At 36.5% G+C, this 24,621-nt stretch overlaps 1 protein-coding gene across 1 annotated transcript in view; it reads left to right on the forward strand.

Moving 5' to 3' along the window:
* STXBP5L (syntaxin binding protein 5L) overlaps positions 1-15,191 on the forward strand; it is a 429,885-nt gene extending 414,694 nt beyond the window's left edge. Inside the window, exons 25-28 of the mRNA XM_045902962.2 lie at positions 5,014-5,179; positions 8,110-8,221; positions 9,852-10,072; positions 10,635-15,191. Of these exons, the coding sequence (XP_045758918.1) occupies positions 5,014-5,179; positions 8,110-8,221; positions 9,852-10,072; positions 10,635-10,676 (541 nt within the window). The 3' untranslated portion in view covers positions 10,677-15,191. The remainder of the gene's footprint in view (positions 1-5,013; positions 5,180-8,109; positions 8,222-9,851; positions 10,073-10,634) is intronic.
* The last annotated feature ends 9,430 nt before the right edge of the window (positions 15,192-24,621 follow it).

Genomic DNA, 24,621 nt, shown 5'->3' on the forward strand with positions numbered 1-24,621 from the left:
TATATATTTTAATTGATTTCAAGGAATCTAAAGAATGAGTGATTTTTCTAGTCATTCACACATTAATCCACAAGCATTTACTGAACATATGTTATCTCTCAGATATTATGCTAGGCATAAAATATAAAAATGAATAAACTATAAGGGAAAGAAATGAACTTACTTTTACTATATTTTATAATCCACACAAGAACTTTACATACAGAGTTAAATTTGGTCCTTATGATTTCTGTAGGACATAGGAAAACAAAGTAGTATTTGCATCCTCCATTTTACATGTTAATAAATTAAAGCTCAAATTTGCCTGACGTTGCAAGTCTAGTAAAGAGTGAGACCAGCACTGAACAGTATATTAAAAGTTATCACTACAATTGAAATATAACATTGTGTAAGTTTAAGGTGTACAACATGATAATTTGATATATGTATATATTGTGGAATTACTACCATAATAATGTTAGTTAACACATCTATCACCTCACAGTTACCACTTTTGTGTGTGTGGTGAGAACTTTTAAGATCTACTCTTCTAGCAACTTCAAGTATACAATACAGTATGGTTAACTATAAGTCATCATGTTGTACATTAGATCCCCAGAATTTAATAATCTTGTAACTGGAAGTTTATGCCCTTTGACAACCATAATAATATGATATCAGCTGAGAGATTTCATTATACTGTTAATAAATTAAAATAAAATTCATTAGATACAAAATTAATTACCTAATGATTTTATGAGTTCAACAAACACATAATAAACATAATCTGTGTAGAAGTCCCTATCATTTGTTTTAACAACTCACCTGGTTCCAAAAATCACTGAGATAGTAAAGCATTATACTAGGCCTGTGAAGGATATAAAAATTAGTAAAAACATAGTCCTAGTCCTTAAAAAGGTTACTATTAAATTGGGGGAGATAAGATACACAAGTTGAACCTTCTAGACATAAACTAAGTCCTCAGAATTCAAAGTCATGAGATAGTTGGTATATGTTATTAAAAAGGAGATGTTGGGAGGAAGGTAAACTGAAGAAGTAGATTGGGGTAAATAATTGAGGACCTTTAATGGCAGGCTAATGAGTTTGATATTAATCAGTTAGTAGCTAACCTGCTCTAGCTATACATTAAGAAATTATATGGAGAGCTTGAAATGGTCTTCTGAACTAAAATGTTAGTTATATAGAAAGCAAAGTAGAAACAGATGTGAGGGATAATTGAGGGAAACTTGCTGAATGTAAAACTGATTGTGAAGGTGATGGAGATCGTTAAATCTCAGAATTAGAATAGAATTTAAAGGTTAAAAAATTTTTATGAACTTGAATAACAGTGATGTCATTAGCAGATGGGAAAGTTATGAGAATTTGGAAAAGCTGATAATGAGAAGTTTGAGAATGAATGCCTTGAATTTGAGGTGCTTTTAAGCCGTCCTGCAGAAGTTTGGCAAGCAATTTAAGGTCTGGGCTCCTAGAAAAATATGGAAGATCCAGCTTTGGAAGTCATCTATGTAAATGCATTAGTGAAAATTACAGCAGTGAATGAGATCATTAGAGAAGACAGTATAAAAAGAAAGGAGAAATAGACTGATCTGGGAACAAAAACTTGAGGATATCTCTACATTTATGTAGTAGAAAAGAAACAAAATCCAGCAGAGGATATTGAGAAGTCATCAGAGACATAGGAAAAGGATGAGAATAACTTCATGAAACGGTAGAAGAATATCCAAACAAAAGATAGAAGACCACCAAGACAATGGTCAAGAGGTAGTCAGATATAGCAGAGAGGCCAAAGAATTTGGGTAGAAGAAGAAACACTAGGCCTGGCAACTAACAGGGTATTAGTGATCCTTGAGAAGGCAAATCTTGGGAGCATGGTGGAGGCAAAAACTAAATTTTCAATGGAGCTAGAGGCAGTGGTAGAGATCGGGAGCTGACAAACTTACCACCCACAGACCATATCTATCCTGCCCTCCCTCTAATCTGATACTGTACAGCCTGCAAGCTAAGAATGGATTTTATATTTTAAAATGTTGAAAAAAATCAGAGAATATTTCATAATATGTGAAAATTATATGAAGTTCAAATTTCAATATCCATAAATAAAGGTTTTTTTGGAACACAGCCACACCCATTTGCTTACATAATGTCTGGCTGCTTTTGCAAGACAAGGCAAAGTTGAGTAGTTGTAACAGAGACCCTATGACCTACAAAGCCTACAATATTTACCATCTGGCACTTTAATAAAAGTTTGCCAATCCTTAGTATAGATTATTCTTCCAGGAAATTTTGTGGTTAAAAAGAGAGATGAGAGACAGGAAAGCAGTTCAAGAGCAAAACTAGGTTTTCAAGAATGTTTTTACTGTTTTATTTTCTTTAAATAGGGGAGACATGAATAGATTTGTAACCCAAGGAAAACTAGTTAAAGTTTTGAAAAAATAAAAACATTTATTGTCTTCTCATTCTCTTAGATATTTCTGGTTCTTTCTTTTATCTGGTTTCTCTTTCTCAAACTGTTTTTCGGTATTTGTCATGAAAATCATTCCAGTCTTGTTTGAAAATGATGACTTAACTCCTAGAATGCCTTAGTTTTGAGGAGAAAAAAAAATGTGTATCATCCATACCCTGCCCTCCCCTAAGCTCCCATTTAGTCACTCCAAATTTTTATTTTAAACTAAAAGACATTAAACTGTTGTCACAACTGAGATTTTTAGCTTGATAGTGATTACCCTATTTTTGTAAAATTTTAGTGTGTCTTGTTTTCTCGAATGATTTTGGGTATATCTGCAAATTAATTTCCATTTAAATAAATATGTGCTACCATTGACATTTTGAGAAGGGAAATTTCTTGAGAAATAAAAACAATAGAGTTTAAAAAAAGAACAGGAGTCATAACAACAGGAGAGTTAAGATGATATCTCTGTCTTCCTCTGCTCTTTGTAAAAGCTGCTTTACAAGATAATGCTACTTTAATATTATGTCCCCAAGTGGAAAATTTTCATGTGTTCCTGAGGATTTCAAAAATATTTGAAAGGAAATTACTTTGGGATGATTTTAGTAATATATTAGTTGTGGCTAGGGAATAATATGTGGCTTGAAGAACTGAATCCTTTGAATTGGCATTACCAATTGATCATCTTCCCATGCTAAGTATTTTCCTAGATCTTTCCAGATCCTATCAGAAATGAACTATACTGAGTCCATTCTTCTCAAGTCCTACCTTTCTGATGGTTGGCAGGTAGCTAATGATTGTTTATATGCTAATGTACCCAGACCTAGAAAATAGTAGAAAGGGATACTAGAGGCTTATCTATAAATAAGTTCTCAAACTGGGCTGTGATAGTCATTTTTAGTGAGAACCATTGCTAGTTTTGTGAACTTTTTCCTTATAAAGTGTCCCCTGCACAGAAAAAAAATCTGTTTTTCAGCTTTAAAATCACGTAGTTCCCTCCTTACTTCGGCAGCACATATACTAAAATCACTTAGTTCCTAGTCTTTAGCAATTGAATTACTGTTTTCCTTTTCCTACCTAAAGTAATCACACCATTTCTGTTTTCTTGGCTTACTTTTATTATGCTACATAAATAATGTAGTTTATCAGAAAAGTCCATTAGAATCCCTCACCCACTGCCACCCATTAATTTGACTGAATCTATCATGGAAGTCTGTGTAACTAGGTTTGTTTTGGACTCATATCCTAAAGATCTTAATTACTTGAAATGCCATAACATGTAAGTCTTTGAAATCCAGTATATAATTTACATTTACAGAACATCTCAGTTCACACAACACACATATCAACTGCTCAATAGCCATATATGGCTAATGGCTACCATATTGGACAATATATTGCTAGAACCTCATGGAAAGCTTATTCCAGCTGCACAGATTTCAGGTCCCATTCTATATGATAAAGTTCTAAGGCTTAACTTGTAATTACAAACTACTTTCATAAGAGAGAAGTCAGTACTTTTTTTTCAAGGTACTGGTTTTATGATCTGGGATAATTTAAAATCATTATACACATCAGAATCAGTTGAATGATTTCAAAGCTTGAGATTTAATGACAAGTTTATTTTTCTCCTTTTGGCATTAGAGCTGTGATCTAAAAGCAATGAGATTAATTTTCTTCAGTAGTTTGCAAAACTGGCTCATGGAAGTATCCAAAGGGACATTCTTTATACTCTCTTCAAAACTCAAGTTCTGAGCAGTATTAAGGATTGTAAAATATCTTGAGGAAACTAAGTTCTATTGAGAAAAGAAAGGGAAACGAATTGTTCAGGTCCAAATGGACATTCTAATGAATAGGCAAAATCATGGGCTACAACATTAGGATAAGACTATAGCCATTTGGTAAGACACTTGAGATGAGTGGTATTCATTTGGCTATGCAAATTCTATTATCTGTAACTTATTCTCATTCCCTTATAACCTTAACCATGTTTATTTATTCATCATGCCTTCAGCGCAGGTGACCTAAGTTATAGGTAATTTTCATATCTTGTGTATAGAGGGAGTAGAGGAATGGGGAGCAAAGCCACTCCATTGCCAGGCACAGTGAACTGGATCCATTCCATGTGTCTATCAGTGCATAACCTCCTCAGACTCAGGAGTTTTGCCTTAAAAGGAGATAGTAGGCCAAGTATGCAGTCAGCCACTTTCTAGCTATGGTGTTTCTGCCATAACCACAGACTATAACCATATTGTAGGAACCTGTGAAATGCTGCAAACAGTATCCTGAAATTGCTGGCCACTGCATTTAATCCAGCCTCCAAGGATATCTGCTAAGTATCTGTGTGGATTAAGATAAAGGATGGGGCCCATGATTTTTTGTGTATATATGATTTAATGTGAAAGTCTAGTTTTTTACCATTGAGACTTCAAGAGAATAAAAAGAAACAACCATAAAATAGTGGTATAAAAATAATTTTTTATGTAAGGGTCTGCACATTTTACACAGAGAAATTAAAGCTTCTAACAACCTGAATATGAAATGTGGATTTGCTTTTTTCCATTCAGCCTACCTAGTCTTCGCCCAGTGTTGGATGTTAATTATTTGCCACTGACAGACATGAGGATAGCACGGACATTTTGTTTTACCAATGAAGGCCAGGCATTATACCTCGTCTCTCCTACTGAAATTCAGCGGTTAACATACAGCCAAGAGATGTGTGATAATCTTCAGGTAGGTCAGGCACATTTATGAATAAACACTGGACATGGTTGTAAAAAGAGAATTAGAGAGATATCTAAAAGCTAAAGTATTATTGGGCCAGGCAATAAATATGCCTTCCCTAGAATATGTTTTGAATATATGTTCATCATTGTGACCCTGTCAAGTTTAGTGTGGGTCTAGGTATACACAGAAAAAAATAAGAAAAAAGGGAAGTGAGAGGGAGAAAGTGAAGATCATACATATTAATGGTTGATTTTTTGTTTGTTCATTTTATTCTTTGTTGTTGTTGTTGTTGTTTTACCTACAGAGAATCCTCTGTAAGATTATAAACCCTCTTAAAAAAAAAAAGGTTATAAACTCTCTCCCTCCCAGGTGGGGAATATGCACATATACACAAAAATTTTGCATACAATTCAGGGAGCTCATGGACTTTTTTTTTGAAGAAATATTAATTTTGATTAAGAGCCATACAAAATAAATACATTTCTGGTGGGTTAGAATTGGGCATTTGTTTTTTATCATAGCAGTAAGCAGAGCCCTGAAATAGAATAAATATAAATGCCTATCTAACCTTGGATAAGCAGTTACAAAATTTGAAAAGAGCATCTTAGAGATTTAATTGGTTCAACCCCCTTATTTTACAAAAAAGAAAACTAAAGCCAGTTTTAGTTTAGAGGTTGAGAGTATAAGCTCTGAACTATTTCAGTTGTATTTTGCCCACTTGTATAACTTTGGGCATTTTACTTAACCCACCCATACGCTCAGTCTTGGAGCACTGTTGTGAGAATTAAGTAAGAACGCTGAGCACAGTGCCTGGAACATAGTATATTTTTATTTTATTTTATTTATTTATTTATTTATTTTAAAGATTTTATTTATTTATTTGAGAGAGAGAGAATGAGAGAAAGCGAGCACATGAGAGGGGGGAGGGTCAGAGGGAGAAGCAGACTCCCCGCCGAGCAGGGAGCCCGATGCGGGACTCGATCCCGGGACTCCAGGATCATGACCTGAGCCGAAGGCAGTTGCTTAACCGACTGAGCCACCCAGGCGCCCAACATAGTATATTTTTAAAATAAATAATAATGTTCTTCTTATTATTATTCAGTAAATACTGAGTTTTTACCATATGCCTGGTACTTGGCTAGGCTATAGGAATACAGTGATAAAACAAGATACAAGTCCCTACCCGCTAGTGTGGAGGGAGGTAAGTAAAGAGACAACCACAGCACTCTGGAAGAGACTGCCTATATGTGGCTGTGCCAGAGGTGGAGAGACATGGAAGAGGGGCCCCTGGGTTGCTGGAACAGAAGAGAGGGCTAGTTAGAAAAGGGTTGTAAGGAGTAAGAGTTGTCCATAGGAATGGATGGCTGGGAATGGAAAAGGAAATGATATTCCTGGCAGAATAGTTGTGTGCAAAACCCCAGGAGTTCAGGAAACTGCCAACAAAGTGAAGAGTTAGTGAAAAGGATGGAGGGATAGTGCTGGAGAATTTTTCCAGAACAGATCTGGGAGCACCTGGTAAGAGCCTAAGGAATCTGGCATTTATCCCAAGGGCAACAGGAAGTCATTAAAAAGGTTTAACAGATTTGTTTATGAAAACTAAGATTCTGGTTGCGTATTGTTTCAAGGAATAAGGGAGAACAATTAGGAGGCTTTTTTAAAAATAATTAAGGCCAAAAAAAAACAATGTCTTAAAGCAGCCAGCAGTGAGAATGGAGAAAAGTTAGCAGATTCAATTGCTATAAAGTATAATCAGTTGGATTGGAGGGTTAGTAGTTGTAGCAGTGAGGGAAAAGAAGGAATTAATAATTATTCCTGGGTTTCTGGCTAAGTAGATGATGCTGCCATTTCCAAAGAGAAGGGATCCAGGAGGAAGACTGCAGGTCTGTTGAGTAGAGGTGAGAGGAAGAGGATGAAGAAAGTCAGGCTGCAGGTTCATAGACAAACTGATATTAGGTCACAGATCTCCTGACTTTGGGCTGAAGTGCCTTCCTCCACACCAGTGGTTCTCAAATTTTGGTGTGCTTCAGAAAGACCTGGAGAACACATTAAAAATATAGATAACCAGAGCACATCTATATGGATTCTGACTCAGTATGTGTGAAATAAAGCCCAAACATCCATGTTTCTAACAAGGGATTTTTCCAGTCATTCTAAAGCACATCAAATATTGAAAACAATTGTATCTTACTATGCAGGAGCTAGGCTCGTTTTTGACTCATATTTTGACTCATTTGTCTTGAACCATTTCCTAGTTTTGTACTTCATATAAAAATAAATCCAAACGTCCTCCACATATTACCAAAGGCTTCCTTCTTCATAGGGTTGTCCGTGCTTGGTTCAGGAAAGGGGTTAGGACAGAAAGAGGCTATGGTAATTGAAAAAGGATCCTAAATCCAGATTGGGAGTCATTGATCAGGTAGAAATTAATCCTAAGGTAAATATATTAGCTTCTCATGTTTTCTAACTGTAAAGGGGAGAAAAGAAGAGGACAGAAAAATGAAAATTTTCAGATGTCAGTTACTAGAGAAGGAAACAAAAAGGAGGTAGAGAAGAAATGCCAGAAATAAAACTGTGAGCAAAGCAAAAATCGCCAGGAAAATATATGGAAAGCAGGCTATCTTTTTATTTATTTATTTATTTTTAAGATTTTATTTATTCATTTGAGACACAGAGATACAGAGAGAGAGCATGAGCAGGGAGAGAGGCAGAGGGAGAGGGAGAAGCAGGCTCCCCGCTGAGCAGGGAGCCCGATGCGGGGCTTGATCCCAGGACGCTGGGATCATGACCTGATCTGAAGGCAGATGCTTAACCATCTGAGCCACCCAGGAGCTCCAAGCTATCTTTTTATTCTGTGCTTTAACATACTACAGGGTTATCTTTTTTCTATCACTTTATTTTTAGTTACTCTAATGCTTTTCTGTTTGAATTTGATACAGGACATGCTAGGAGATCTGTTTATTCCCATTGAGACACCAGAAGCTCAAAACAGAGGCTTTCTCAAGGGACTCTTTGGTGGAAGTGGACAAACATTTGACAGAGAAGAGCTCTGTGAGTAAACTCCTGATTATGAAACTGTACCACTGAATAGTAGACTTGTTTCTGTGTGTGTGTGTAACTTAATGTAATATGTGGTCTCAAATTCCAGACCAGGTTTTTTTGCTTCTATACCATGAAAATTATTTTTTTACCAAACATGAATAAAATCGGTTACTTCATATTAGGAAATAGTTTAACAAAAACAGTATATGCAATTCATACAAATAATGAGTAAGCTAATAAATACATCATTTGCAAGTAGATCATACCTGCAAGGCAGGGTGAAGATAATCAATTACTAAATTCTGGAAAAAATGTTTGTGAATCTGCCTGCCTTTAATCACTGCTGGGAAACAGATTCTTTATTCAGAACACAAGGTTTATCAATGCTACAGAATAAATTACTTTAAAATTCTTCCAGTGGAACTCTGATGAATAATCGAAAAGGAGTAGAAAGATACTAGGGAACATTTTCAGAAAGAATGTATTTCCCAGAATATCTCAGCCCTATTTGGTCTTGAAGATCAGAACTCCTTTCTCTTGAACTTTTCACCAAGCAAAAGATCTAGGTGCCTCCATATGATGGAATACTATTCAGCCATAAAAAGAAATGAAGTTTGATACATGCTACAACAGGGATGAAACTTGAAGACATCATACTAAATTAAAGAAGGAAAAAAGGCCACGTATTGTATGATTCCATTTATAAGAAATGTCCAGAATAGGCAAATCCATAGAGACAGAAGGTAGATTAGTGGTTGCCAAGCACTGGGGCAAGGAGGGAGGGGGAGTGACTGCTAATGGGCACAGAGTTTCTTTTTGGAGTAATGAAAATGTTTTAAAATTAGATAGTGGTGATAGTTGCGTTACTCTCAGCACACTAAAACCACTGAATTGTACACTTTATGTATATAAAGTATGTGAATTATATCTCAATAAGCCTCTAATTTAAAAAAATACCTTTTGATATTACTCCTACCATTACATCCTTAAGAATGCTCATTAAATTTCTACCAAGATAGCTGTCTTTCAATAAAAACTTCCAAAAAAATCATTAAAATTAAACTGAACTTTGTAAATGATAGGGAAATTTTTATTCTTTTATAAAGTAACAAAATTTCAACACATGTATACTAATGTCCATCATGCATACCCTGTTCTTTAGTATTTACTTCCTCCCACACACATCTTTAAACAGTAACAACAACTGAGGCCTACAGAGGATGATAGCAACAGGAAGAGAGATGGTAGGAATGAAGACAGGCAGAAATTTAAACAAATGAACAGACCTAAGATTGGAACAAACCCTGATATGGGTTAAATATGAAATCACATATATTGTGAGCATCCCAATTCAGCAATGTCAAGAAATGCAATGATGCCATATTGCATGGAATCCACACACATACAAAGGCAGGCAGTAACAATATGGTTACCTCACAGTCTCAGACTCTTTCATAGATATTTTTGTGGGTAAAAGCTAGTATCTCCAAATACCCATCTACGATAAGAACAAATATGTCTCTCTCTCAATGAGAATTATGACACTAGAATTTAAGGTAAGTACTTTGGTGATAAACTTGATTCTAATTATTTGAATTACTGACAATATGTCTTAAACTGCTATGGCTTGAATCCCCAGTTGGGGAAGCTTCAGCAGGAAGAGCATCTCGCAGCTTGGCCCAGCATATTCCCGGACCAGGTGGTATAGAAGGGATGAAAGGTGCTGCCGGAGGGGTGATGGGAGAGCTGACACGTGCTCGGATCGCACTTGATGAGAGAGGACAGAGGCTAGGAGAGCTGGAAGAGAAGACTGCAGGCATGATGACCAGCGCGGAAGCATTTTCCAAACATGCACATGAGGTAAACGGCTTAATATAGCGTCTTCATACAATAATAACTTGAAACACTGGGGCCCTGCACAAGAAAGTGCAGAGATGTCACTGTAAGTAATCCTGTGTGAGAACCAGGGTAACCTGGATCTCGTTATAAGTGTCATAATTCCCCCAGTATTTGGGAGAGAAATGCTTTTAAATACTATATTAATACTACTTTACCTTAGGAGATAATTTAAAAGAAAATTATTCATTGGTTCTGATACATTGGGTCTATATTGTGCATCTGCTACTAAAAAGGTGCTTAGATACATTATATGATCCTCCCTCCTCACCCAAAAAAGGTGTGAGGGGCACTAGAACCTGGAATCCACACACTACTTTTTGCTTTAATCGTTAAAAATCAGCTGAGTCTTTTCAGCTTCATTATTTTTTAAAAACCTTTTCATATGTACTTTATTTCAAAAAGTAAAGGAAGTTTTATAAATTTAAGATTTAGATATGCATGATTGGTTCTATATGGGCTTGCTTTGGCTAGTACTTTTAAAGATTCTTAAAAACATTTTATTGTGACTATTTTTTCTTTGCAGTTAATGCTGAAATATAAGGATAAGAAATGGTACCAATTCTAAACTTCTAAAGAAGCTCTGACTGCTTTGAGAAACCATTATTCAGGGAAACCAAATTTATTCCCAGCATCACTATTCAACTTGCTAGAAGCCAGTTTCTTCTACAAAATGTTCCATTACAGTACATCTGAAGTTATCATAAGGGAAATTTATTAGACACTGTACAACCCAAAGGCGGGAACCCTGGTTAAAATCCCAAGACACGGCTGAGTTTGTCTTTTCCCAACGTGGAATGGAGCTATCATCTTGGCCTGTCATTTGCTAAGGATTTACATTTAGGAACTACGGGGAGTCCTTCTGATTTGAAAAAATCCTGTACAAACAAAAGCATTAATGCACTTAAAAAAAAAATCTTTGCATGATAAATTAACATCCTAAGAGGAAAAGAAAAAAAGCATGTTGTGACAGAAGAAAAAAAGATTTATGGCAAACTATTTTTATAAATTGGGCCATACCTGACAATTTAAAAAATCTGCATTAGAAGATATCAGTGTATTTCAGGTACATTTACCATACCCAACTGAAAAAGAAAAGAAAACCAGAGTTTTCTTCTCATCTATAACTTTCATTATACTAGGACATTATTGAATTCTTATGGCAAGAGTCTGATTAATGTTTGTCTTTCCATAATATTTTACATCATCACCGTTATCAGTCATAATCGAGTATTGCCAGGATAATAAGTCATTCCTCACACAGTAATTTCCGTTTGTCACTTTCAGAACAATTGGCTAGTTTTAGTCATAAACCGTGCAGGGTTGGGTCACCTCAAAGCATTTTTTCAGCCTGGCTTGTGCTCTGCAGGGGAGTTAATGATAAGTTGGGGGAAACTAGACTACAGGAACAGTGCAGTTAGCTTTGAGAACTGATTTCACACACTCTGGTTTCAGTTTCTAAAGGGATATGTTTTTAATGCTCCATTTGTATCTTTGTCTGTCAATTACACAGTATATTACTGTTCAAGCCCAGTGGTGTCTTCAATCCAAAGGTGCTCTTGCAGCCTGACACTCACAGACCAAACTGGTCATTCTCTTTAATATGATTCAGTAAAACCTCAGTTAATGTTTTGGGAAAGAGATTCTGATTTACTACATTTCTGATTAACAAGGGCTTTCATTAGTAAATACTTTTTGGTTCAATACTTATTATTGAAAATCTTTATAAAATGTAGTATTTTTGCTATGTTGGCCTTAGTCACCATTATAGACAACAGAAATACAGAGAGAATTTAATGATACAAAATGAATAATTTTGTCACTCTTTAGGCTAAATGATATAAGCCACAAATTATGTCAGTAGATACCGAACACCTTTTCCTTATTAAAAACTCTTTTCAAAGTGAAATAAGGCATACCCTTAATATGATAAAAGTTATCTGTCATAACAGCGAGGCTCTAGAGGCAAATAAATAAATAAAGACACCTGCTATCATTATTTAACCTGATTCTGGAAATTAAAAGTCATAGAAAATGAATATATGCAGGTTCTAGGACCCATCCTGTAATATGTTGTTCCTTCAAAAATAATTTTTTTAAAAAAATTAATGGGTTTGACTTAATGAATTTTGATTATTCCAGGTCTTACCAGATTTGCATTTGTGTTTCCTAAGAATTCACCATTTTTCCTGAAATCCAGGTTATTTTAGTAGCCCCAAATAGTATTTGTTTTTTTAGATTTTTTAATTCTTAGTGTATTTTTTTGAAGTGGCAATTCCTTTAAATGTTCTCAGTAATTTTGAGAAAAGATGATAGAGTCAGAAAATGTATACTTTATCTCCCCAACTCCTGATTAGTGGAATACAAATTAATGAGGTTTTACTGTATCAGAATTATTTTTATAATTCAAAGAGACAGCAATAACAAGAATCTGATGTGGATGTGATTTTTCTCTTTGAACTTTTCTGTTCTGTTGCACTGACCTTAGCATGCATGTGCATGCACACACACCATTACAACCACCACCACCATCTTATCATCATCGTCTTTGGAAAATGAGTACTGTTGATCCATGTAATTCTTTACATGTCTCTTCTCCACTGTTTAAATGTCTTGCCTCTATCTTGGAACATAAGAAAAATACTCCTAGTAACTTGGACAATGATAGAGAAAATAACTCTGAGTCTTTGTCATCAAAATTACATTATATCTACTATGGTGGCTTCAGAAGATAAGCTTGCAAGCTACAGTCTCCAAGTCGACTTTATCTCCCTATGACTCCCTCAGGAGATAAACCCTTCTTAGTGTCCCAGGGGAAAATGGGTCTTTGTGCTCTATTCACCAATAAGAAGCTAGAAGTATTTGTTTTCTTGAATCTAATAATCCCTACCATGAAATCATCCATTAACCTTGGTGTTTGGAGGGAAGGATGATTGATTTATCATTTATTTTAATCCCTTACAACTTTGCTTCCTACACTTAAGACTCAGACTTAGTGCCCCAATCACCATAGGGGCCATCATCTAACTTTGGAAGGATAGTGACAGAACTGAGAGAGATGTTTCCTGATAATTTAGTCATAAACACAATTTTTCAAATCTTTTATATAGTCTTGGAGTGATTCTCAAGTTAATAAATCAGAATCTAGGTTTCTATTCCTCAAAGATCTTAAGGGATTATAAAAGGAAAAAATTTATTGTTGGAGTCCCTTTTTATGTGACCTATGTGTCCAATTTTAAATGTACCATCTATCTGTTATCGGCATTAAGGGTTCTCCAGGGCTTAGAGAAAGAAAGAGAGAGAGATTATGCCCAAGGTTGGTTGAAGAAGATGAAAATGAGCTCTTTTAAATACTTGGTTATAAAATGTTTGGCAGAAGGGAAAAATGAAAAAGGTCTAGAAAAGTAAGCTAAAAATCCTCTCCTTGGTTTAGGATCATTGGGATAACCCAGGAGAATGTGATTACAGTCTGACCCTATGAAAGACATTATAACTTGACTACTTTCTTTGAGAGGCAATGCCAAAAGGACTCAGACATTTCTATCAGGGTTTGCTCTTTGCATCAGGAGAAAAGTGGTAGCCTTCACAGCTTCCTCACCTTTGTCTTCTGTAACACCAACCCCATTACTGACTACATACTATTTCATATACACACTGCTCCAGGTGCCAGAGATACTTGCCAGTAAGTCATGTATTCTGGATGGCACCATTACAGGGAGTATGGTTGTTGTGTAGCAAGTTTAGTGTACATAATTGCGTATAACATAGTCCTAAAGGGATAAAATGCAGAAGATAAGGTCTGACTTTGCAAAGTAAGAGGAAGTGCCAATTTGGTGCAAGAGGATTGGGGTGGGGAGGGACATGAGAGCCAGAGTTAAGTGGAAGAGGTTTTAATGAGAAACTAGAGGCACAGATGGCCGCTTTTATTTATATAGTTATGTAGGGAACTGATTCTCAACCTTGGCTGTACATGAGAATCACCTAAGGAGCTTTTACAATTCCAATTATATCAAAATCTCTCGGAGTGGGAGCCGAACATTGTTATTTTTGAAAGCCCCCAATGTGGTTCCAGTGTCAGCCAGGGCTGACAAACACAGCTTTATGGTCAATTAGGGAAGACACATTTGTCTACCTCGGCTGGTATCCAAGCCCCACTTCTGAGGAGTCATGGAAGGCAAGATGCAAAGATACAGTGTTGTCTGGATTGAGAATTATTGTGTTGTAACCCAAAACAAAGGTTCTGTGCAAATTTCTGACCAGGCAATGCCCCATTGACTTTTAATAATTCTGTCTTTGTGATTTTCTCCCATGTGACTTGGCCATTATTCCTATTCAAACATCTAGGTTTTGATTGTCTTATACATGTGACATCACAAGACACAAGAAGAAATATAAGAAATTCAACAGCATGTAAAGCTAAGTGGAAAACTAATTGTTAGTAGTTGGATAGTGGAAATTAAAACAATCATTTATTAAATCAGGCCCAAATTTATTTTTCATTCTTCATTTGGAGGAGACATGGGTACTAGGTACCTGTTCTGCTATAGTATATTTTACTGGACTTGATCTTAGCAAGAAGGAAGAATTGCAGTTCCTTTTTGATTGTTGTCTTAGCTCCCAGGGCCACTTATATTTTTTTCTTAGTTATTGGACATGTGTTTAAAGGGAGAAGAATGTCTGTAACTCACGATCTGGCCTCCAGTGCCCTGAGAGACTGTTTTCACCTTCAAAAAGGGAGAGTCTGCCTATCCAAGGCAATAACCCTCAATGAGAAAACGTGAGAGTTCTCTCTTCTCTTACTGCTCCCCTGTGGTATTGGCCTGTGCTTCTCAACTGCAAAGCCAGAAAATAAACTAGGTGGTGGTCATAGACAAGTGTACACAGAATCAAAATCTCTAATAACCTATAATTTTTAGTAATTATGTGATGTTTTATTCTAGGAAATAAGAAACAGATGACATCATTGATGTATCTTTCTTTCATCTTCAGAATTTTTGCATCTTTTCAGAAAATGACAAATTACTATTTTTCTGTTGCACTCAGCAATTGTGACTATACTTAAAATTCTTGTAGTCTGTAGAGATATCAATAAAATTGTATATGTTTGTACATAGATGCTCTTATGTTATGATATCATGCACTACTAAACATTTTTGCCAAGATTAAATATGGACAGAGGGAAGACTTTCATCTGCAACACTTTGAACCATGGTTTTGCAAAGTATACTTGTTTTAAAAATGCAGAGAAGTGGGTAGGGGAGCGATGTACAGCACATTTGTTTGAAAGAAGAAACAGAAAGAAAATACTAAACACAAGTTCTCCAAACTCACAGATTTTGCTAGAGTTTATTAATCCAAAAGGATAGAGTAGCACCCCAAGCACCCCCAAATTTCAAACTGGGGAGTTGTGTAACTTTTTTATGGAAGATTTTACAATTTTTGAGGATGCTGATTGATTAGACCTTTGGTGAATTACAAGTAAAACTAAATTTGGTGAGGGTGCAGAATAAAAATCTGAGGCTAAGATATACTTACAAACTCAATATTCATACCTTACTTCTTGACTTCGTTAAAATAATCCCATTCAGGCAATAACATAAACCATTATGGGCTTTTATCACTTCCTGGTGGTTATAATGAACATTCATTAACCCCACAACCTCCAAAAGTCCCCCAGAAAGACATTGCTCTCCTGGCTTTCATCTGCACAGTTAGTTCCTCTTCAGGCACTTTCTTTATATTTACCTATACTGTAGCCTTAGCCAATTAAGCTTATTCCTCCAAATGCTGTCTAATATCTTGAAGATACAGAATCCAGGTTTCTCACTGTTGGAGAAGTACAAATAAAAGGGAATGTGAGAGTAAATATTGGATTAGAATTGGAACTATCGTTGTGAATTTTATGTATATACATACATACACACACACATATCCATGATGCAAAAGTGTGTGTGTTGTTCACATATATGTATCCTAATTCTGAATGCTGAGAGGACTGGGAACACCACTCCAGGAACATAAAGCACACCTAGAGCTTGGATTTTGATTGTCAAGAAATAGCTGGTTTCAAGGCTAGAAAATATTTTTATTTCAGAAAATAAAATATTCAAAGAATGATGGAGATGTGTCAAAAGGACACAGAAGCCAGCTTGAAAGGGCCCTCATAGGTCAAATCAGGGATAATTTGAGAGTCAAAATTAATAATAGTAATTGAATAAAATAGCTATCCATGAGTCCACACTGATGTTAATTAATTAGGAGAAGGGAAATCTCGTCCTTACAATAGAATGTCTACCAATAAATGTGGATAGAATTTTTAAATTACTCTTTGTCACACAGAAATTAGGGGCAATAAACCAATGAATGCTAAAACTCGGGTTAAAATGGAATGAAGGAACAGAATACTTACATAGTCCCAAAGTATCTTCACAAAAACTACTTGTTAATCAAAAAGATAAGATATAATTGTAAACTACAGAAACCTGGTAGACACGATTTTAAACAAGTGATCTAAGTTATCACTACCAGTAAGGGAATAAATCAACATCATGTGTCATCTGACAGCATATAATAAGAAGACAGCATCACCTCTGTAATAATTCTGCCAAAAATACACAACCCAGGTCTAACCATAGAAAATATTGGACAAAATCAAATTGACATTCTATAAAATGACTGCCCTGTATTTAAAATTATCAAAGTCATTAAAGTCAAGGAAAGATGGATGTTCCAGATTTAAGGAGACCAGAGAGTCATGACAACTGCGTGTAACACATGATCTTGGATCTGACCCTTTTGCTATAAAAAACATAATTGCAGCAATTCACAAAACTCACCTGAGTGGGATTCTTGGTACTATTCTTGAAACTTTTATTTAGGTTTGAAATTACTTCAAAATAAAATTATAAAAATAAAACGTTTTCAATTTTGTCGAATTACTTGCATTTCAATGACATTGTCTTCTACCTTTCATAGTAAATGGACAACTGCTTTATGGGGTTAGAGTAGTTTTTCAAGATGGTTTGGGAAGCCAACCATTATTTAAATTTTTTCTTTTAAAAATGTTTTAATTACACAAGTAATACATGAATGTATATTTATAATCATACCAAATAATAAGACAAAATAGAGTGAAAGTTTCCCTCGGTTACCTCCTACCCTTTTCTGTTCATAGTTATTAGTTCGTTGTTTCCTTCCAAACATTTTTCTATGCTGCAACTTGCTCATTCATGTACCTATTATGTCTTAGGTAACTTTCTATCATCAGTATTTATAAATATCACTCAGTCTTTTTAATTTACTTGTACTATTCCATAGTGTCCATAAAACATAATTTTTTACCATTCCGCTACTAGTAAACAGATATTTTCCAATCCCTTGATATTATAAATAAGACTGCAATAAACATTGTTGCACATGCATTTTGCATATCTGCAAACAGTTCTCTAGAGAAGATATTGTGGAATTAAGTCAAAGGGCATGCTCAATCAAACCTCTCAAATAGATGTTGCCAATTAAACTATCCTTCACCAGTATACAAGAATTACTGTTTCCTTACATCTTCACCTATTCTCAATATTAATCTTATTTTTTTCACAATCTAAAAGGTGAAAATGACATCTTACTATTTTTTTGGAATTTCCCTGATTAGTGAAATTGAATACCTTTTTATGTTTAATTAGACACACTTACTCTGTCTTCTGTGACTTGTTTGTAATTTTTTACTACATTCTCTGAATAGTTCTATTGTGGCCACCCTACAGAAGAAGACTGGATGGCCTACCCAACATTTGGTTTGGATGTTGAAACTGATCCACCACACACACCCTAAGAGTGTATGAAAAATAAAGCTTTCTGGGGAGATCCGTAGCTCCCAAATTGGTCAAAAATAGCTACACAGAATAAGGAAAAAAGACAGGCTGGCGGTTTTTATGTGGTTAGAGGGTGGGGCCAGGATTTGCAGGAAGGAGTTTGCCCAATAAAGAAGGGAGCACCAAGTCTTGCTTCTCAGCTTACCCAGATGTGGGGCAGAGGAGAAGAGATGGTAAGACTTAAAACTTGTCAGCAAATGGCAAAAAATGGAGTCAGACTCTTTATTATAGGTCACTTCTCTATTATTCATTTTTATTACAACCCTGGAAATTAATGTAGCCTATTTGTTTTCTATAACTGATTTTTCCTTGAGTCTTCCTAAAGGCCAGTCAGATAATCTCTCCCTTTCCTTTTTGCAAGACAGGCTTCCTGGTTTGGAGGAAGGCTCATGTGACCTCATGGCAAGGGAAGAGGGGTGGTGGTTCTTGTGCTTCCCTGTGAGTCCTGCATCATTCATTCTACAGTAGTGGCTGGTCTGGTGTACACACTTGAACACCTTTCACTGATTTGTACTGAAGCCCAATTAGTGAACGTGTGGCTTCCTCTCCTGTTTGGAGAAGGGCCTGCGGTCATCACTTGCTAACTCAGCCTCATCTAGGCTCCGGATATCTTTTGGGTTCTCATGCCCTGGATTAGACTGTTCTGTGTCTTAGATGTCTGCCATCCCTTTTTCATATTAAGGATTTTCTTTTAATGTAATCAAATTTTATAATCTTTTAGCTTTATGACTTTTAAACATTATTTAAAGGTCTTTATGTCTATAAAATAATAACTCATAACCTCTTTAATTTTATAGCTTTATTTTTACATTTAGGCTTTTAATCCATCTGGAGTTTTGAAATAGAGATCTAACTTGATATTTTAAGAAATGGGTAACATATCACTATGCCCCCTTTTTTTTAATGACATCTAATTTGAAATGACATCTTAATTTTCTATATACATAATGTCTGTTTTGTAAATTCTTCAGTCTGCCCCAGTAATTGTCTATTACTGTGTCCATATCAAATATTAAATTACTTTATCTTTATAATCTGTCCTAATATCTGATAGATATCTTTGATCCTTTTCAAGTTTGGTAAGTATTGATCTTATTTCTCTAGGTAAGTTTCAGAATATCACCTATCTAAAAAAAAAGTCCTCTTGAGACTTTCAATGAAATCACAGTAAATTTATGGGTTAACAAATAATGATGTTTTTTGCTTTCATCATTTCCTCTAGGACATTTCATCCTTTTTGTCACAACCATTTTCCTCATTTATATTGATAATTTTGCTTTCACTAAATTTTTTATGTTGCACATCTAGAGTACCTTGGATAGCATCAGTAACAATATTTCTAGTCAGCTATTTCTTCTATAACTCTGTTCGATTTGAATTTCACTTCTAGTGTTGTCATTTTTTCATTTCTCTGGTGCACTTGCATCTTTATTAGCCAATTTCCTCTTTTGATTACTCATTTTTGTAAAATGTCACATGAATTTAACACTGGGAGACCAAGAGTCAGTGCTGCTATATGTTTTACTGTCTGTGCCTAAAATCAATGACAGATGTGCAGTGACCAATCATGGATAGACTTTGAAAGAAGTGATGTATTTGGTAACTTATCATGATGCATGTGTTAGTGTCCTATTAGTGCTATAACAAATTACTACAAACTTACCGGCTTAAAGCAACACAGATTGAAGAGTGGCATCACTAAGTTGGTGACACAGATCATTCCCAACTTCACACCCCCTCACAAGAACAACTAACAACTATACACAGACACCAGTGAGAAATCCTAGAACACAGGGCTGAGACTGAAGCATCCCCCTGGACCAAGGAGACTGAGACAGACCACATTACAAGGGTAAAAGGAGCGGCTACACTGACCACACTGCCTCTCCCCCAGATCAGCACAGCATGACACCAAGAAGTATCTAAGCCTATGGTTTCTCCAATGGGTGGACATCCAGCTCCCCTACCATTGTGAGTTCCTTCTTGGGGGTCTCACTCCAGTCTTGCCCCAAGGGGATCTCAGGGGAATCTGCAGGGCTTGACCACTGGAAATTAGATTGTGACAGTAGGAGAGACTTGCAACAACCAGCACTTGGATCTTGGCAGACCAAGATCTTACTTATAGCACCCAAGGAGAAGTCACAACAGCATCTATGTTCATCTGCAGAACCAAGACAGTGGTATAGTCTGACCAGGGAACTTGGCAGAGTGCAGGTTTGCCTGACTTATGACCTCAAATAAAGAGCCTTTCCAGCCCTGGAGCCTGGTCTGCCCCCATCTCCCACCATGCCCCCCCACCCCACCATTCATACAGAGATGCTGAGTCATAGCCTTACCCACTGTTCAATGTAGCTCCTAGCCCTGCCTATCCAGAAAGCCTGAAGAGAAGATCTGAAAGTGGCATAGCCCAACAATGCTCAAGTGTAGAGTCTAGCAGGCAGATCTGATCATCGGTACAGTAAGCCAGTGGCCACATTCTGCCAGGAAACTTGGGGCACAGGTCAGCAACAAAGAGTCTTGCCAGCCTTGGAGCCAATTACCTCACTCTGCCCAATGAGAGGAGCTGATTCATAACCCCACTCACTAATGAATGTGATTTCCAGCCCTGCACTACCAGAAAGCCTGACAGAAACACCTGGGAGGCTAGCTGGAGGCAGCTCTGCTGCTCTGTTCAGGTAGAAAAGCTAATTCATAGCCTCATTCACTGTTGAGTATAGCTCCTACCCTCTCCTGACCCAGATCATCTGGGATGCTGCTTGGAGTTGGCTCTCCAGCCCTGCCTGGGAAGGGGAACTAATTCATAGCCTCACCCATTGCTGAGCAGAGCCGCCAGCCCTGCCTGACCAGGAAGCCTGGCCTTAGCACCTAGGAATCTCTGGAGCCCAACCCATGGCCCTGAATACAACAACACTTGAGTGAAGAACCCGAACATCAGCTCTGCATGCTCAGAACAAAGAAGTGTCCCCATCTGTCCAGGGAGCTTAGCATGTAGGTCTGATTTGATTCCCAACAAGAATACTAATAGCCTTTGGGCATGTACGGGGTCCTGTCTGGACAGGGAAACTAATTCCTACCCCTAGCTGCTGCTGTTACACCCTTCACCACCACCCCACCACCCCCAACCAGAGGACCTAACAGAGTACATGGACAGCTACAGAGCCCATCCTACAGCCCACTCACTTAAAGTGGCACTTGAAAAGAAAGCACAGATTGGGGTTTTCTCCATCTGTATAGCAAAACCTGCCTAGCCAGGAAATTCAGTGTGCAGCCTAGCCTGATTTGGGTCCCCAAACAATGATGGTGCCCTGTGAGGACAGTGAAGCTAATTCATTTACTATACCTGCTGCTGAGTATAGTACCTCATCCCAATCATCTAGAAAGCCTGATCAGAGAACCCAGTCAACCACAGAATCTATCCTATATTCTCTTTATAGCAGGGAACCAAACCAGCAGTCCTATCCAACTGTTCTCAGTGAGTAGCATCCCCTTGCCCTTCAACCTCAAAGCATGGGCAATGCCTTGCCCCAAAACAGACTCTCATAATAAACCCTATTGGCTCAAGGACATTACCAGCTGAAAACATCCAGAACATCAAGTCAAGTGGACTGGTGAAGAACTATCTCTACCAAAGTGAACTCATAAAGTCTAGAAAATAAAACAGCTTACTCATATGCACAGACATCAACAAACAGAATCAAAGATCACAAAAATCAGGCAAATATAACATCACCAAAGGAAACTAGTGACGCTCTAATAACTAACCATAAAGAAATGGAGATCAAAGAATTCAGAATGGGTGCACCTGAGTGGTTCAGTCAGTTAAGGTTCAGTTAAGGTTCAGCTCAGGTTTTGATCTCAGGGTCAGGAGTTCAAGCCCTGCACTGGGCTCCACACTAGGTGTGGAACCTATTTAAAAAAAAAAAAAAAAAAAGACTTCAGAATACTCCTCTTACAGAAGTTTAATGAACTACAAGAATACACAGATAACTGAACAAAACTAAGAAAACAATGCATGAACAAAACAAGTAGTTCAACAAAGAAAATATAAACTATAAAAACACAACAACAACAACCAGAAATCCTAGAGCTGAAAAATACATGATCGGAGTGAATAATTCAACAGAGAGCTTCAGCAGCACACTCAATCATGCAAAAGAGAGACTCAGTGACCTGAAAGATAGGATATTTAAAGTTGTCCACTCAGAGAAGCAAAAAGAAACAGGAGTGAAGAAAGCCTATGAGAATTAGGGGACACAATCCACATGTCCACATTATAAGAAGACCAGAAGAAAAGAAAGGGATAGAAAATATATTTAAAGCAATAATGGCTGAAAACTTCAGATCCATGAGACCCAATGAACCCCAAATAGGCTGAGCCTCAATAGGGCTCCAGTGAGACACATTATTATTAAATGGTCAAAAATCCAAGACAAAAATTCTGAATGCAGCAAGAGAAGAAACAAATTATATACAAGGAAACTCCCATAAGACTATGGGTGGCTTTCTCAACAGAAACTTTCCAAGCCAGGAGAGAATGGGATGATCTATTCAAAATACTGAAATAAAAAACTGTCAAATAGGAATTCTATACCCAACAAAGTTGTCCTTTAAAAAACGAAGAGGGGCACCTGGCAGACTCAGTCAGTTAAGCATCTAACTTCAGCTCAGGTCATGATCTCAGGATCCTGGGATCAAGCCCCACATTGGGCTCCCCACTCAGCAGGGAGTCTGCTTGTCCCTCTGCCCCTCCCCCACTCATGCTTTCTTTCTAATAAATAAATACATAAATAAAATCTTTTAAAAAAATGAAGAGATAGGGGCGCCTGGGTGGCTCAGTCGTTAAGCGTCTGCCTTCGGCTCAGGTCATGATCCCAGGGTCCTGGGATCGAGTCCCACATCGGGCTCCCTGCTCTGCGGGAAGCCTGCTTCTCCCTCTTCCACTCCCCCTGCTTGTGTTCCTGTTCTCGCTATGTCTCTCTCTGTCAAATAAATAAATAAAATCTTTAAAAAAAAAAAAAAAGAGATAAAGATTTTCCTGAACAAACAAAAGCTGAGGGAATTCATAACCAACAGACCTGCGTTACAAGAAATGCTAAAGGAAGTTCTTTGAGAAGAAGTAAAAGGATATTAATTAACATCATAAAAATAAAAGAAAGTGGAAAACTCACCAGTAATGGTAAATACATAGTCAGTTAGGTTCCGTAATATGGTAATAGAGATACATAATTAACTCTAGTTTAAAAGTTAAAAAAATAAATATATTAAAATAACCAGAAGTACAATAATCTGTTATTGGATACACCGTATAAAAATATGTAAAGTATAACATCAATAAAATGTGAGGGAAAGGAGAAGTAAAAGTGTAGTTTAGGAATGCTATAGCAGTTAAGTTGTTATCAGTTTAAAATAGGATGTTATAATTTTGTTATAGTTGGGGACTTTAATGGTCTACTCTCAACAATGGATAGATCATCTAGATAGAGAATCAATACTGAAACAGTGGATTTGAGCAACATTATAGACCAAGTAAACCCAACAGACATATACAGAATATTCTATCCAACAATAGCAGAATACACATTCTTCTCAAGCACAAATGGAACACTTTCTAGGATAGACCATAGGTTAGGCAACAAACAAGTCTTAGCAAATTCAAGAAGACTGAAATCATACCACGTATCTTCTGTGATCACAATGGTGTGAAACTGGAAATCAATAACAGGAGAAAACCTGGAAAAATCACAAATACATGGAAAGTAAACAACACTCTCATGAATAACAAATGGATCAAAGAAGAGATTAAAGGGAAAATAAAAGAGTTATTTGAGACAAAAATGGAAACAAAACATACTAAAACTTGTGGAATACAGTGAAAGTAGTTCTAAGAGGGAAGCTCTAACAATAAACGCCTACATTAAGAAACAAGAAAGATCTCAAATAATCACCCTAACTCTATGGCTCAAGGAACTAGAAAAAGAAGAAAAAAAACTAAGTTCAAAGTTAGAAAGGAAGGAAGGAAATAAGAATAGAGTAGAAATAAATGAAATAGAGAACCAAAAAATAATAGAAAAGACTAACAAAACTAAGAATTCGTTCTTTAAAACAATAAACAAAATTGACAAATCTTTAGCTAGACTAACCAAGAGAAAGAGAGATAGGACCCACACCAACAAAATTATAAATGAAAGAGGAGACATCATAACTGATATCAAATAAATACAAAGAATTCTAAGAGGCTACTAGGAACAACTATACTCCAACAGACTGGACAACCTAGAAGAAATGGAAACATTATTAGAAACATACAATCTACCAAGACTGAATCAGAAAGAAATTGAAAATTTGAATAGGGCATTTACTAGTAAGGTGATTGAATTACTAATCAAAAACTTCCCAACAAACAAAAGCTCTGGCCCAGATGGCTTACTGGTGAATTTCACCAAAATTTAAAGAATTAATGCCAATCCTCAAACTCTTCCCAAAAATCAAACTCAGGCCAACATTACCCTGATATTAAAGCCAGAAAAGGACACTACAAGAAAAGAGAACTACAAGCCAATATTCCTAATGAATACAGATGCAAAAATTCTCAATAAAATACTAGCAAAATGAATTCAACAGCACATTAAAAGAATCATTTAC

Source organism: Mirounga angustirostris, unplaced genomic scaffold, assembly GCF_029215605.1.
Source record: "Mirounga angustirostris isolate CCGP_5_RB_7025 unplaced genomic scaffold, mMirAng1.0.hap1 SCAF_1, whole genome shotgun sequence".
In the NCBI taxonomy this organism is placed as follows: domain Eukaryota; kingdom Metazoa; phylum Chordata; class Mammalia; order Carnivora; family Phocidae; genus Mirounga; species Mirounga angustirostris.